At 43.8% G+C, this 16652-nt stretch overlaps 1 protein-coding gene across 3 annotated transcripts in view; it reads left to right on the top strand.

Annotated features, from left to right (window-relative positions):
- The window catches only part of TDRD12 (tudor domain containing 12), a 77890-nt gene that overhangs the window by 8203 nt on the left and 53035 nt on the right, over nucleotides 1-16652 (top strand). For all 3 annotated transcript variants that reach the window (XM_055412339.2, XM_088830012.1, XM_055412338.2), the window contains exons 2-6: nucleotides 5899-6057; nucleotides 8095-8231; nucleotides 9928-10047; nucleotides 12191-12246; nucleotides 13616-13701. In XM_055412339.2, coding sequence (XP_055268314.2) covers nucleotides 5899-6057; nucleotides 8095-8231; nucleotides 9928-10047; nucleotides 12191-12246; nucleotides 13616-13701 — 558 coding nt within the window. The remainder of the gene's footprint in view (nucleotides 1-5898; nucleotides 6058-8094; nucleotides 8232-9927; nucleotides 10048-12190; nucleotides 12247-13615; nucleotides 13702-16652) is intronic.

The raw sequence follows: 16652 nt of genomic DNA, 5'->3' as shown, positions 1-16652 counted from the left end.
AGGCCAGTGGAATTTGATTACAGAACTACAACAGGACTGGGGAAACAGACTCTTGGAGGGCACGGACAAAACCTTGTGTGCACCAGGACCCAGGAGGAAGGAGCAGTGACCCCACAGGAAGCTGAGCCAGGCTTGCCTGTGAGTGTCCAGGAGCCTCTGGCGGAGACGTGTGTCGACAGTGGCCTGCTGCACTGAATGCAACAGTCCTGGGAGCCTCGGCATGCTGGCACAAGTCCTTTTGAAGGAGGTCGCCATTACAGCCATTACCCCCACCATAGTTTGGCCTCAGGCCAAACTACAGGGAGGGAACACAGCCCCAACCATCAACAGAAAATTGGATTAAAGATTTACTGAGTAGTTCAATTCACTCGTGTCTGACTCTGTGACCCCATGGACTGCAGCACACCAGGCTTCCCTGTCCATCACCAACTCCCAGAGTTTACTCAAACTCATGTCCATTGAGTTGGTGATGCCATCCAACCATCCCATCCTCTGTTGTCCCCTTCTCCTCCTGCCTTCAATCTTTCCGAGCATCAGGGTCTTTTCCAGTGAGTCAGTTCTTCACCTTATGTGGCCAAAGTATTGGAGTTTCAGCTTCAGCATCAATCTTTCCAAAGAATATCAGGAGTGTTTCCTTTAGGATGGACTGTTTGATTTCCTTGCCATCCAAGGGACTCTCAACAGTCTTTTCCAACACCACAGTTCAAAAGCATCAATTCTTCTGCACTCAGCTTTCTTTATAGTCCCAGCTGTCACATCCATACATGACAACTGGAAAAACCATAGCTTTGACTAGATGGACCTTTGTTGGCAAAGTAATGTCTCTGCTTCTTAATATACTGTCTAGATTGGTCATAACTTTTCTTCCAAGGAGCAAGCCTTTCTTAATTTCATGGCTGCAGTCACCATCTGCAGTGATTTTGGAGCCCAAACAAATAAAGTCTCTCACTGTTTCCATTGTTTCCCCATCTATTTTCCATGAGGTGATGGGACCAGATGCCATGATCTTCCTTTTCTGAATGTTGAATTTTAAGCCAACTTTTTCACTCTCCTCTTTCACTTTCATCGAAAGGCTCTTTAGTTCTTTGCTTTCTGCCATAACTATAGTACCATCTGCATATCTGAGGTTATTGATATTTCTCCTGGCAATCTTGATTTCAGCTTGTGCTTCATCCACTCCAGCATTTCTCATGATGTACTCTGCATATAAGTTAAATAAGCAGGGTGACAACATACAGCCTTGACGGACCCCATTCCCGATTTGGAACCAGTCTGTTGTTCCATGTCCAGTTCTAACTGTTGCTTCCTGACCTGCGTACAGATTTCTCAGTAGGCAGGTCAGGTGGTCTGGTATTCCCATCTCTGGAAGAATTTTCCACAGTTTGTGTGATCCACACAGTCAAAGGCTTTAGCATAGTCAATAAAGCAGAAATAGATGTTTTTCTCGAACTCTCTTGCTTTTTTGATGATCCAACAGATTTTGGCAATTTGATCTCTAGTTCCTCTGCCTTTTCTAAATCCAGCTTGAACTCTGGAAGTTCACAGTTCACGTACTATTCAAACCTGGCTTGGAGAATTTTGAGCAGTACTTTACTAGCATGTGAGATGAGTGCAATTGTGTAGTAGTTCGAACATTCTTTGGCATTACTGAGCATGGCCCCGCCCATCAGAGCAAGACCCAGATTCACCCACAGCCAGTCCCTCCCTTCAGAAAGCTTCCACAAGCCTCTTATCCTCTTTCATCAGATGGCAGACAGAATGAAAACCACAATCACAGAAAACCAAACTGATCACATGGATCGCAGCCTTGTCTAACTTAATGGAACTATGAGCCATGCCATGTAGGGCCACCCAGGACAGATGGGTCATGGTGGAGAGTTCTGACAAAACATGGTCCCTGGAGAAGGGAATGGTAAACCACTTTAGTATTCTTGCCTTGAGAACCCATGAACAGTATGAAAAGGCGAAAAGACATGACACTGCAAGATGAACTCCCTAGGTCAGTAGGTGTCCAATATGCTACTGGAGAAGTGTGGAGAAACAGCTCCAGAAGGAATGAAGCGGCTGAGCCAAAGTGGAAACAGCGCCCAGTGGTGAATGTGACTGGTGATGGAAGTAAAGTCCGATGCTGTAAAAAACAATATTGCATAGGAGCCTGGAATGTTAGGTCCGTGAACCAAGTTAAGTTGGAAATGGTCAAACAGGAGATGGCAAAAGTGAACATAGACATTTTAGGATCAATGAACTAAAATGGACTACAATGGGAGAATTTAATTCATATGACCATTATATCTACTGCTGTAGGCAAGAATCCCTTATTAGAAATGGAGGAGCCCTCATAGTCAACAGAAGAGTCCAAAATGCAGTACTTGGATGCAGTCTCAAAAATGACAGAATGATCTCTGTTCGTTTCCAAAGCAAACCATTCAATATCACAGTAATCCAAGCCTATGCCCCAATCACTAATGCCAAAGAAGCTGAACAATTCTATGATGACCTATAAGACCTTTTAGAACTAACACCAAAAAAAGATGTCCTTTTCATCATAGGGTACTAGAATGCAAAAGTAGGATATCAAGAGATACCTAGAGTAACAGGCAAGTTTGGCCTTGAAGTGCAAAATGAAGCAGGGCAAAAGCTAACAGTTTGCCAAGAGTACGCCCTGGTCATAGCAAGCACCCTCTTCCAACAGCACAAGAGACCACTTTACACATGGACCTCACCAGATGGTCAATACTGAAATCAGATTGATTATATTCTTTGCAGCTAAAGATGGAGAAGCTCTATACAGTCAGCAAAAACAAGGCCGGGAGCTGACTGTGGCCGAGATCATGAACTCCTTATTGCCAAATTCAGACTTAACCTGAAGAAGGTAGGGAAAACCACTAAGCTATTCAGGTAGGACCTTAATCAAATCATTTATGATTATACAGTGGATGTGACAAATAGATTCAAGGAATTAGATCTAACAGAGTGCCTGAAGAACTATGGATGGAGGTTTGTAATGTACAGAGGATGGTGATCCCCAGAAAAAGAAATGCAAAAAAGCAAAAATGGTTGTCTGAGGAGGCCTTACAAATAGCTGAGAAAAGAAGAGAAGTGAAAAGCAAAGGAGAATAGGAAAGATATATCCATCTGAATGCAGAGTTCCAAAGAATAGCAAGGAGAGATAAGAAAGTCTTCCTAAATAATCAGTGCAAAGGAATAGAGGAAAACAGTAGAATGGGAAAGACTAGAAATCTCTTCAAGAAGATTAGAGATATCAAGGGAACATTTCATGCAAAGATGACAGAAACAGTATGGACCTAATAGAAGCAGAAGATATTAAGAAGAGGTGGCAAGAATACACAGAACTATACAAAAAATATCTTAATGACCCAGGTAACCATGGTGGTGTGATCACTCGGCTAGAGCCAGACATCCTGGAGTGTGAAGTCAAGTGGGCCTTAGGAAGCATCACTGCAAACAAAGCTAGTGGAGGTGACGGAACTCCAGTTGAGCTATTTCAAATCCTAAAAGATGATGCTGTTAAAGTGCTGCACTCAGTACATCAGCTAATTTGGAAAACACAGCAGTGGCCACAGGACTGGAAAAGTCAGTTTTTTCATTCCAGTCCTGAAGAAAGGCAATGCCAAAGAATGTTCAAACTCTCATGCAGTTGCACTCATCTCACACGCTAGCAAAATAATGCTCAAAATTCTCCAAGCCAGGCTTCAACAGTACGTGAACCAAGAACTTCCACGTGTTCAAGCTGGATTCAGAAAAGGCAGAGGAACCAGAGATCAAATTGCCAACATCTGTTGGATCATAGAAAAAGCAAGAGAATTACAGAAAAACATCTACTTCTCCACTGACTACATTAAAGCCTTTGACTGTGTGAATCACAACAAACTTTGGAAAATTCTTCAAGAGATGGGAATATCAGACCACCTTACCTGCCTCCTGAGAAACCTGTATGCAGAAGCAACAGTTAGAACCGTACATGGAGCAACCTACTGGTTCAAAATTGGGAAAGGAATATGTCAAGGCTGTATATTGTCATCCTGCTTATTTAACTTATATGCAGAGTACGTCATGCAAAATGCTGGGATGCCTAAAGCTCAAGCTGGAATCAAGATTGCTGGGAGAAATATCAGTAACCTCAGATATGCAGATGACACCACTCTTATGGCAGAAAGCAAAGAGAACTAAAGAGTCTCTTGATAAAAGTCAAAGAGGAGAGTGAAAAAGCTGGCTTAAAACTCAACATTCGAAAAATGAAGATCATGGCATCCAGTCCCATCACTTCATGGCAAATAGATGGGAAGACAATGAAAACAGTGACAGACGTTATTTTCTTGGGCTCCAAAATCATTGCAGATGGTGACTGCAGCCATGAAATTAAAAAACACTTGCTCCTTGGAAGAAAAGCTATGACAAACCTAGACCTCATATTAAGAAGCAGAGACATTACTTTGCTAACAAAGGTCCATCTAATCAAAGCTATGGTTTTTCTAGTAGTTGTGTATGGATGTGACAGTTGAACTATAAAGAAAATTGGGCGTCGAAGAACTGATGCTTTTGAACTGTGGTATCGGAGAAGACTCTTGAGGGTCCCTTGGCCTGCAGGGACATCAAACCAGTCCATCCTAAAGGAAATCAGTCCTGAATATTCATTGGAAGGACTGATGCTGAAGCTGAAACTCCAATACTTTGGCCTCCTGAGGCGAAGAACTGACTCATTTGAAAAGACCCTGCTGCTGGGAAAGCTTGAAGGCAGGAGGAAGAGGGGACAACAGAGGATGAGATGCTTGGATGGCATCACCGACTCAGTGGACATGAGTTTGAGCAGGCTCTGGGAGTTGGTGATGGACAGGGAAGCCTGGCGTGCTGCAGTCCATGGGGTCACAGAGTCGGACATGACTGAGCATCTGAACTGACTTGATGACAGACATGTTGTCTCTGTCCTGAAACGTGGTCTTTATTTCTCAGGCCTAACACTGCAGGGAGGGAGCCTGAGGTGTTCAGTGAGCCTCCTTGACTTGGTAGGACTCCTGTTCCAAACTCCGTTTTCTTGTGATGGATGTCAAAGAGAATCAAAGCTTGTGGTTCTTCACTGACTCGGTTGTGTCTAACTCTTTGTGACCCCGTGTACTGCAGTATGCCAGGCTTCTCTGTCCTTCACAGTCTTTTTCTTTAATTTCAGTTTCATTTTATTTTCTCTTGTGTTTCTTTTTCTCACAATTTCTTTTTCTTTTATCTTTCATCTAATGATGAAAATCTTGTTTTTAATGACACTAATAGATGATATCTATTCTTACTCTCTAAACAGAGAAGTATGACTTTCATTCGTATCCCTTCTACCCCATTCTTGGCTTCTTCTCTAGGTAATAATTTGTATGTTTATTTTATTTGCCACCATTTGTTTCTTTGAAAGTGAGCAGAATGTACATGCATTCATATTTTCTTCTCTTTCTTACAAAAGAGATGGAATACTGAAAACATTGTCTTGAACCTTGCTTTCGTATTTTATTATGAATATTTTCAAAACACTGATCAAAGATTTTGGTCTTTCCTTTTTGAATCACAAGAGACAATTTAAAATTACAAAAAATCAATAGAGTTACTTACATATTATTGGTTACATGTTTTACATTTTTGTGTTTACATCTTTCATCTTTTTTCCCAGTTTTATTGACGTTAGTTGACATGTTGTATAAGTTCAAGGTATACAAGGTGATAATTTGATATCCATATATACTGAAGGTTTTTTATCTTCTGTCTAACCCTTTAAGACAGAGGTACTCATCAGGAATTTGTTAAAGCACTTAATTTTGAAACAGTTGCTGTGATTCTAAGGTTTTATAGTTCCACTTTTAAATGATGGATTCTTTTGTTTGTCTTTTGAAATTTTTACAGGTTGAAGATCCAGGTTGCTTCTGGGGTATTATAAAAGGATGTAGTCCCTTTTTAGATCATGAAGTTGACTATCAAAAACTAAATAGTGCCATGAATGACTTCTATAATAGCATGTGTCAAGATATAGAAATAAAACCACTAAAGTTGGAAGAAGGGCAGGTATGTATCTGAATGTGCTTTGAACACTGTGTCTTGAAATACTACTCGAAATGTAGACTGTTGTGGCAGCTAAGTTGGTATTTCAGTTGCTTATAATTACTGTTTTGTATTAGGTTCTTTTGATTGCATAAGTTAGGCTAGTCATGAAAAGTAGCAGTTGTATTAGGTTCACGTGTGGCAACAGGAGATGGAGTGTCATGTAAACGCAGTCAATGGGGCCATTGTCCTGGGACTGGGAACCAGAGGATTATTCTAGATCCATCACAGGGACCTTAGCAGAGAGAGCTTGGAATATCCAATCTGGTGCTGCATTGAACATTGGGGGTACATGTATCTTTTCAAATTATGGTTTTCTCTGAATATAAGCCCAGGAGTGGGGTTGCTGGATGATGTGGTAGTTCTATTTTTAGTTTTCAGGGAGCTGCCATACTGTCCTCACAGTGGCTGTTACCATGTACATTCCCACCAACTGTGGGAGAGTTCCCTTTTCTCTACACCCTTTCCAGCATGTATTGTCTTTAGATTTTTCGGAGATGGCCATTCTGACTAGTGTGAGGTGATATCTTACTGTTGTTTTGATTTGTATCTCTCTAATAATTAGTGGTGTTGAGTATCTTTTCAGGTGCTTTTTAATCATCTATATATATTCTTTGGAGAAACGTCTATTTAGATCTTCTGCTCACTTTTTGATTGGATTGTTTGTTTTTTTGATATTGAGCTGCATGAGCTGTTTGTATATTTTGGAGATTAATCCGTCATCGGTTGCTTTGTCTGCAAATATTTTTTCCCATTCTGAGGGTCGTCTTCTCATTTTGTTTATGGTTTCCCATAGCTCAGTTGGTAAAGAATCCGCCTGCAATGCAGGAGACCCTGATTCACTTCCTGGGTCGGAAAGATCCACTGGAGAAGGGATAGGCTTCCCACTCCTGTATTCTTGGGCTTCCTTTGTGGCTCAGCTGGTAAAGAATCCGCCTGCAATATGGGAGACCTGGGTTTGATCCCTGGGTTGGGAAGATCTCCTGGAGAAGAGAAGGGCTCCCCACTGCAGTGTTCTGGCTGGAGAATTCCACAGACTGTATAGTCCGTGGGGTCGCAAAGAGATGGACACAGGGACACACTTTGACTTTCACTTTTCTGTGCAAAAACTTTTACGTTTAACTAGGTCTGTTTGTTTTATTTTTATTATTCTGCTGCCGCTGCTGCTGCTAAATCACTTCAGTCGTGTCCGACGCTGTGTGACCCCATAGACGGAAGCCCACCAGGCTCCCCCTTCCCTGGGATTCTCCGGGCAAGAACAGTGGAGTGGGTTGCCATTTCCTTCTCTAGGAGGTGTATTAAGAAAGATCTTGCTGTTTTTTATGTCAGAGAGTGTTATGCCTGTGTTCTCCTCCAAGAGTTTTATAGTATCTGGTCTTACATTTAGATCTTCAATCCATTTTGAGTTCGTTTTTGTGTATGGTGTCAGGGAGTGTTTTAATTTCATTCTTTTACGTGTAGCTGTCCAGTTTGGCCAGCACCACTTATTGAAGGTCTGTCTTTCCTCCATTGTATAGTCTTATTTCCTTTGTCATGGATTAGGTGACCATAGGTGCACGGGTTTGTATCTGAACCTTCCATCCTGTTCCATTGATCTATATTCCTGTTTTCTCTTTCTTTCTTTTTTTTTGGTGCCAGTACCGTACTGTTTTGATGACTGGCTTTGTAGTATAATTTGAAGTCAGGGAGCCTGATTCCTGTACTTTTATTTTTCTTTCTTAAAATCGACTTGACTATTCATGGTCTTTTGTGTTTCCATGCAAATTGTAAAATTTTGTGTTCTAATTCTGTGAAAAATGCCATTGGTAATTTGATAGGGATTGCATTGAATCTGTAGTTTGCTTTGGGTAGTATGGTCATTTTCACAATGTTGAATCTTTCAGTCCAAGAATGTGGTATATCTCTCCATCTGTTTGTGTCATCTGATTTTTTTTATCAGTATCATAGTTTTCTGAGTATGACTAGAGAATTTAACACTGACGTTTTCTTTTTATTTTGTAGGTTTGTGTGGTTTATTGTCAGGAACTAAAGTCCTGGTGCAGGGCAGTTATTAAGTCAATCGTGTCTTCAGCAGACCATTACCTCGCAGAGTGTTTCCTTGTGGATTTTGCCAGATACGTTCCAGTGAAATCCAGAAAGTAAGTACATATTTATTTTACTTTATGCTCTTTGGGGGGACAAATGTCAGTTTTGAAGGAGAGTGTTAATTTTCAAAGAAACAGATGAGAGGTCATAAACTGGAATTTTTTAGCTTCAAGAAGAGCAGATTGCAGGTTGCAGCTTTACGAGCAGTGAAGGTGAGAGCAGGCGGTTGGGATGAGGGGTCAGCAGGCGGCTCCGGCCCTCCTTCCAGCGTCCTTCCTGGAAGGGCAGGTGCTCTTGGCCAGCCATTTGCCTGGCCTGGTGTGACCTGTCTCCTGCTCAAGTGATGGAGTGGGTCCTTTGGGAAGACCTCTCTGTACGACACGGGGGATGGTGTGCTGGCGCGGCTTCAGATGACAGAGGAAGAACATGTGTCCCTGGTTGTGCCGCTTAGCAGAGTGAGGGTGTGACTGTCACAGAGTGGCCCTCGCAGGCTCCGGGGCCGCACCTTGCGGTTTCCCTGGAAAACTCTCAGCAAGTTAGTCTGGGTGTTTTCGTAATTTTTTCATGGTTCCTGCGCCAGCGTCAGCAGATGTCAGTTTAATAAATAAGTAAATGTGAGGACTCTTCTTCCAAAAGAGAAAGAATAGCCCCAGCTACAGGAGCGGTGACGCCCTGACAGGGAGTCTGTACTAGGAGGCTGCTCCCACACGGGAGGCTGGCAAGTGTTCACGGGAAAGGCGATGCCTATCCGGCTTGTGGTCCTGCACGTTTATAACCATCAGTTCAGTTCAGTTCAGTGGCTCATTTGAGTCCAATCTTTGCAACCCCTTGGACTGCAGCATGCCAGGCTTCGCTGTCCATCACCAACTCCTGGAGCTTTCTCAAACTCACGTCCGTTGAGTTGGTGATGCCATCCAACCATCTCATCCAGCCATCTCACTTTATGGCCATACTGGTTATTAAAGATAACATGATAATTAATGGCTTGGGAGATTTCCTGTTATCATTTGGGTTTTTAAATTTGGTTTGTTTTTGGCACGAGAATTGTTTGATTAGAACAGGAAGCCTGGAGGGGCGGTTAGTGCAATCACTTTCTCTTAACTGTTTGAGATGAGGTGGCCAGGCTGCCCACATGTGGCCCTGAGAACATGTTGATGTCGAAACTGTATGTGCAAATGCTCTATCATTTTCATGAAGGAGAATGGAAATAAAAATGTGCAACAACTTACTTATCAAACCGCAGTCCATGAGCTCTTTTGTGCAGAGTTGATAGTGATTCTGAAAACATCTGCTTATTTACAGAAACTTAAAGGTAATTCTGGTTGTGGATTGAAATTGAAATTTTAAAATCTTAAATAAAATTTGCTTCCAGGTTTGTTCGTAATTATCCAATGTTTCTCAATCTAAGGAGACAGTATTTCCCTAATCCCTCCCTGCCGCCGTGCCATGGAATTTTAATGCCAGAGATTACGGAGTATCTTTTAGGTACTGTGTGTATTTATATACTACATGTATTTTTGTGCTTTATACATAGAAAAGCAAGGTTTTTTCCCTCTGCCCCCAAGAACCAGTTTTCACCTTGTTGGGCAAATGTCTCCAAGCATTTGCTGTTGATGGTGGCTGTTTTAGAGATAGAATCAGATTTTGTGTGTTTTTCATTAAGTATGTTAATTATATAGGTGGACTTTAAAGAAATATGTTATATATAATTTTTTTTAATCATGAAACTGTTTTTGTTTCACTGTTAAGCATCCGAGTTGCCATAGAAACTTTTATGCAGCTTCCCTACAGAGCAAAAAAATTCAGACTGTACTGCACAAAACCTGTCACATTGCACATTAACTTCTGTGAAGACAGTGCTGGAATTGTGTAAGTACAGCTTCTAATATATGCTGAATCATTAGTAAAAGTCTTAAATTGAGTGTAGGAAGTTTATGTAAAATCAAGCCTTTATGAGAAGTGCTAAAACGATTTCAAAGGTCTCTTTGTCCTTCAGGAGGGATCTTCTGAATCAGCCGACAGCCTGGCCATGCAGCCATCTCCAGAGGCTGCAGTGTAGGGGGGTTTAGAGTAAAACATGAGCTCTGTTTTTTTTTTTACAAAAAAGGGCAAGTTAACTGTAAAGAGGAACGTGGATACATCGGATCATGGAGCATTAGCGAAAAGTCCAGGCATCCTTCTCCAACCCTGTTTCTTCCTTCCTGCCCTCCCTCCCGGGAAGCCTCTGTGACCTTTTCAGGCTCTGAATTGGCAGACCTTTGTTGGTGCTTTTATGCATATTCACATTCACGGAGCTTTTAATGAAAATTAGAATGGATTGTCTTATTGGCGAATTTACCAGCTGACTTAGTATCTTATTGGTGTGAATCCCAAGGCAGCTGCAAGAGTGATGTTTTCATCCGTCCAAGGGAACTACAGGTGATGAGGCCTGGGGCCATGGAGATGGGAGGGTCTCCACAGGCCTCACAAAAGCAATGGTAACGGAGGCAGCTTCCAAGCTGAGAAAGAACTGAGAACGCAGTATCACCAGACCATGCAAGCTGAATCAGAACTGTGCTGCTTCCTGCAGCTTTATCCCCCACAAAGCCACGGTGATGGAGGCGGGGGGGAAGACAGAGTGCAAGGGCGGGGGGCTGCCCCCAGGACCTCAGGTCGTGCTCATTCAAGACAGCAAGGATCACACTCATAACCCTGACACAGCACTGCCCAGTGCAGGGACCCATCCCATACAAACACTGGCAGTGTGGTCAGATCACGAGCTGGAGGGGTGTGTGTGTGAGAGATACATGTGTACACATGTGCATGTGTGCGTGTATATATCTCCATCAATGTACAGTGCAGAATTGTTTGGAAACAACTTAGCTGGCTATCAAGAGAGGAGCGGTTAGGGGCAGCTAGTATGCCAATTATATGCCCCCTGGAGAAAGACTTGAGAGTAGAAGGGAGTACATGTATTGGCAAAGAGCTTCAACAGACATTCTTAAGGTAAATTCACCAATAAGACAGTGCACTAGTTTTCACCAGTTTAGTTTAAATGAAATAACTCAGGAGCAGCCAGATGGAAGAGATGCATGGGGCAGGGTCTGGGGAGAGGAGCTGCCTTCCCTCCAGGGACATCTGTTTGCCCACATTTCCAAGTGTTCACCAGCCCAGAAGCTCCCAGCCTAGTCCATTTTTAGTGTTCATGGAGGCTTCATTACCTAGTCATGATTGATTAAATCATTGGCCTTTGACAGTTGATTCAACCTCCAGTGCCTCTCCCCTCCCCAAAGGTCCAAGGAGTGGGCTTGAAAGTTCCAACCCTCTAATCACAAGGTTGGTTCCCCTGGCAACCAGCCCTCCTCTCTAAGTTACCTAGGCACCTTCTACAGGTCACCTCATTAACATAACAAAAGATACCTTTTGTTGCTCTCATCTCTGAGCTCTGTGCCAGAAGCAGTGACAATGACCAAGGTTATATTTCTTACTATAAATCACAGTATCACACAGAAGAAAGGACAAGATGGTGGGGAGAGATGGGACACAGTGAAAGGGAGTCGTCAGAGTGAGAAATGCCATGAGACAGCAGGGCCTGGGTTCCCCATGGCCACTCTTAGAACTTTGGTTTAACCAACACGTAGGGAGCCCTCGCTCTGCCAGTGTGTGCTGAGCATTCGTCACTCAGGGTCCCTGTTCCGGGGAGCTCGCACCCTGGCTGGGGAGACGGATGTTGCAGGTAAATGGGACAATGGTGTTGGGATGGATGATGCCGTGGAGGTGGGCACGGTAGCGCAGGAAGCCCACAAAGCGCCCATTTGCAGTGAGTGTCTACACTGGCACAGGAGGTGGTGTGAGAGAAGCCTACTGTGGGGTGCAGCTGGGGTCATCACCCCAGGCCAGAACTAGACTCCCCATTTCCTGCATCATATGTTCTGTGTGTAATATCTGAAACATCCAGTGTGTAGTTTCAAAGTGATGTTAGCAGGACTAGCCTTGGCTTTTATTTAATGAGATTGCCTTGGTTCTCTTCCAGACGGGCCAAGAAGTGGGACAGTGCAGCTATTCAGTACTTCCAAAACATCCTGAAAGGTAAGGCAAGTGCATGACCACAGCTGCCTGCTTTGAACTGACACCCAAGGGGGTTTCACCTTCTCTTGAGGAAGGGGTTTGAGATGTGCGTGCTTAGCTGTTTGACCTCCCCCCTCAGGGGGATTCATAAGTCACATGGAGCTTTTTCCACTCCAAGTATCACAGTGACTCTGTATCCTTGGAATTTGAGGGATGGATGTGGACATCAGTAATTGACAAGTGAAATCAGCAAGGGATTGTGTCGGTGAGGCACCCTTACATGGCGATGATGCCTTTTTCTTAGTCTGTGTGACACTGCAGCACTGCAAAAGAATTTACAGGCATCTCATTGAACCAGCAATGATGAAAAGCCTATTTTTTAGCAGGCAAAGGGTAGTAAGTGGGTACTTACTGTGTGATCCCCATCCTTGCTAATGAAGAAGTATAGAATGTCTCAGCCCCTGTTTAGTGTGCTCTCTGTTTAAATCATTGGCCATAAATTAGACTCTTTTGCGGCATCTGTCCTAAGCCCTGGCAGTCTGAGCCTCTAGGGTCATGCTGAGGAGTAGTGGGTGTACAGTGGCTGGGCTGCATCCTGATGCCTGTCAGGGCCCTGGCCCCTCTCCTTCACCGCCCTGCTGTCTGGGTAAAGGAGCAGCCAGAGGCGTTGTTTCTGGAGAAATGGGAGGTGAGGGCGCCACTGGTTTTGTAGTTTGGGCCCTTGTGAGCCTACTGGGGCCCTGAGAGACTCAGATTTGGAGGAGGCAGAGTGCTTGGGTTGAGTACTGTTCTGCTACCTCTGGGCAGCCTTCTGAGAGCCTGGTCTCCTCACCTGTAGAGTGGTAACAGCACAACCTCAAAGGCTTGTGGCAAGAGGGAAGTGGAACGCATGGGCAGACTGAGCAGCGTGCCGGTGGTACCCACACGTGGAGCTGCTCTTCCGGCGTTCCGAGGGTGGAATGACTCAGGGGAAGGACTCCAGCTGGGCGTGTGGGTTGGGGGTCACTGGAAAAGAAGAGCTGCGCTCTAGGCGCCGTCACGGGGTGGCCGGAGGAGGCTGGGAGCTGAGGGGCAGGCTTTGCCTGGAGAGCCGGCGCCTGGGCTCGCCTGCCGCCAGACCCCTTCTGAGGGATGAAGCTGTCGGACATTGTGGCACTGGGTGGTCGTGAGTAGGTAACAGATTAACGGGCGAGAAATGGTCATAGTCGTTTCACCCATTCTTATATTTTGGCCAAGAGGCGTGGCCTGCGGGAGCTCAGTCACCCGACCGGGATTCAGACCTGTGCCCCCTGCAGCGGAAGTGCGGAGTCCTAACCACTGGACCCCCAGGAAAGTCCCTCAAGCGTACTTTTAACATCATCTTCTTTATGTTTTCATTTATGCTATTTAGCAACTACCCAGGTGGAAGCCAAATTGTGTGCTGTGGAAGAAGATACTTTTGAGGTTTACCTTTATGTAACTCTAAAAAATGAAAAGGTAAGTGATCTGTATTTTTCAAGTATTTTATTATTATTAAAATGCTGTTTTAATGAAACAGTGCACACAAGGAAAACCGTATCATTCACACTTGCTCTTACCTCAGGCTGTTAAAGAGCAGACGCACGCTCAGCAGAGAGAGTTGACAGTGGGTGCGTGAGGTCATAATTGCTAGGAAAAAAAAATGGGCCAGCAGTTATTTTCTAGCTCCTAAAGGAAGCACAGGGATGTGTCCAGAGTGTTCTCTCTCTCTCTCTTTTTTAAACTTGTTTTCTTTCACACAAAATTTTGAGGAGACATGCACGTTGATCCTTTTATTGTCAGTATCCTTCCATTGTCTGGATATACTACAATGTTTATCCGTTCGCTTGTTGATGGACATTTGAGTTGCGGCCTCTGTGGGGCAGGTGCAAGTGAAACTTCTGTGATGATTCATGTGCAAGTCTTCCTTGGACCTGTGCTTTCATTTTTCTTTGGTAAATACCCAGGAGTCACACTTCTGGGTAGTTTTATGAGTGTTAAGAGACTATCACACTGTTTCCCAGAGTGACCATTGCATAGTCCCATCAGCAATGAGAGCTACACTTCTCCCACGTCCTCTCCATTAGTTTGACGGTCATTCTCATTGGTGTGGAGTGTCTCTCACTGTATTTATTTGCACTTCCCTAATGCACTTTCCTTCTTGGAGAAGAAAGTGGCACCCCACTCCAGTACCCTTGCCTGGAAAATCCCATGGACAGAGGATCCTGGTGGGCTACAGTCCATGCGGTCGCAAAGAGTCTGACCTGACTGAGCGACTTCACCCACTCAATGACATAACAATCTTGAGTGTCTTTTCATATGCTGTTTGCAATCCATGTATCTTTAGTGAAGTATTCAGATCTTTTACCCATTTTTTTTTCATTTTCTCCTTTTTAAAATTTTTTTATCCTTTTTTAAAATTCAGGTATGATTGATGCACAACATTACATTAGTTGCAAGCGCGCAGCACAGTGACTTAATACCTGTGTGCATGCGTTGCACAGGGCCTCGTCAACACCCGTCACCACACCGTGACAGAACGTCGTTTCCTGTTCTCATCACAAGATCTAGCAACTTTCAGACATGCAGTGCAGTGTTGTTAACTGTAGCCCCCATGCTGTACATCATATGCCTGTGACTTATTTATTTTATAACTGAAACTTTTTACCTCTTGACTCCCTTCTCCCATTTCACCACCTTCTCCCTCTGTGCCCCCGCCCCAGCTCTTGCAATCACCTGTCTGTTCTCTCTCTCTGAGCTTGTTCTGTTTTGTATTTAAATTCTACACAGAAGTGGAGATTATGTAGCTTTTGTCTTTCTCTGACTTATGTCATTTAGCATAATGTCCTTAAGGTCAGTATATGCTGTCACAGATGGAAAGATTTCATTCTTTTTTGTGGCCAGATAATATCCCATTGTGTATATATGTATATTCGCCACATTTTTTTTTATCCATTCATCCACTGATGAATACTTAGATTGTTTCCATAATTTTGGCTATTGTAAATAATATTGCAGTGAACATGGAGATGCATGTGTCTTTTTAAGTTAATCTCTTTGTTTTCTTCAGATAAATACCCAGAAGTGGAATTGGTGGATTGTATGGTAATTCTGGTTTTAATTTCTAGAGGAACCATGGTACTGTTTTCGGGAGTGACTATGCTAATTTACATTCCTACCAATAGTGCCTAAGGGTTCCTTTATCTCCATATCCTTGAAACACCTGCCCTGGGTGTTTTCTTGTCTTTTTAACAATAGCCATTCTGACAGATGTGAAGTGATACCTCACTATGGTTTTGATTTGCATTTTCCTGGTGATTAGTGATATTGAACATCTTTTCTTGTTCCAGTGGACCATCTGCATGTCTTCTTTGGAAAAATGTCGATTCAGATCCTCTGCCCATTTTTAAATTGGATTATTTGGGGGTTTGTTTGTTACTATTGTGTATGAGTTTTTATGTATTTTGGATATTAACCCCTTATCAGATAATAAGTGACTTACAGATGTTTGCTCTTATTAAAAATCTTTTTGTTTTATTGGTGCTTTTTTTTGCTCTGAAGAAGCTTTCTAGTTTGATGTATGTAGTTCTGCTGGTTTATTTTCACTTTTGTTGCCTTTGCTTTTGGGGTTGTCACGCGACTGTATGTTCCTCGGTTCTTTGTCTCGTCACAACAAAGATTTGGAGTGACGGACATTAAAGCCCCCTCGGCGTGTCACAGCTCTCGGGTCTTGGACAGACCGTGTTATAGCTCTTAGACAAATCAGTGTCACAGCTCAGTGTTACAGCTCTATTTTATTTAGAAGATAGCAGGAAAATCCATCTTCAAGGCTTGAGGGCATGTCGATCCAAAGATGCCAAGAGAAGAGCGCCCAGCCCGGGGGCGGCGGGGGGAGGGGGGGTTTGGGGGGAGAGCTAGCTTTGGCTCCTCTTTTTATATGCTTTTTTCCCCCTGGGCCTGCCCTGTGTAGATTGAGCCAGCCAGGAGTGTCGTTTGTTTTACCTGAGGTACTCACTCCGGTCCTCAGACCTTCCTTTGTTCTATTTTTGTGGGCTTTTCCCTTCCGTGTTGTTTGGCCACCGCCATTTTGGACTCCTTTTCCCTATTCTACCTACTGATCTCCGGGAGTTGGTGATGGACAGGGAGGCCTGTGTTATGCCCTGAGTCCGGTCCCCCCATACTGGTAGAATAAGACACTTGCAGCAATGCAAAAGCAAGAATGGGGTTTATTTCTAGCTCGAGCTAGGGCTCATGCCTCCTCCAGTGCAGTGGAGTGGGGGACAAGAGCCCTGAGCCCAGGTCACAGCGGTTTTTATAGTCTCAGATTACATAAGCACCTATTTTTGTTCAAAAGATCAAGCTGGCAGAAGCTCATTGGCCAGTTCATGCGCGCGCAGGGTTTTTCTGGGGGATTTCCCTTTTTCCTCTGA

The sequence above is a fragment of the Moschus berezovskii genome, chromosome 22 (genome assembly GCF_049115385.1).
Source record: "Moschus berezovskii isolate FMDL1 chromosome 22, NW_MosBer_1.0, whole genome shotgun sequence".
In the NCBI taxonomy this organism is placed as follows: Eukaryota; Metazoa; Chordata; class Mammalia; order Artiodactyla; family Moschidae; genus Moschus; species Moschus berezovskii.
The sequence above is the reverse complement of the archived record's forward strand: the minus strand, read 5'-3'. Positions and strand labels throughout refer to the sequence as shown.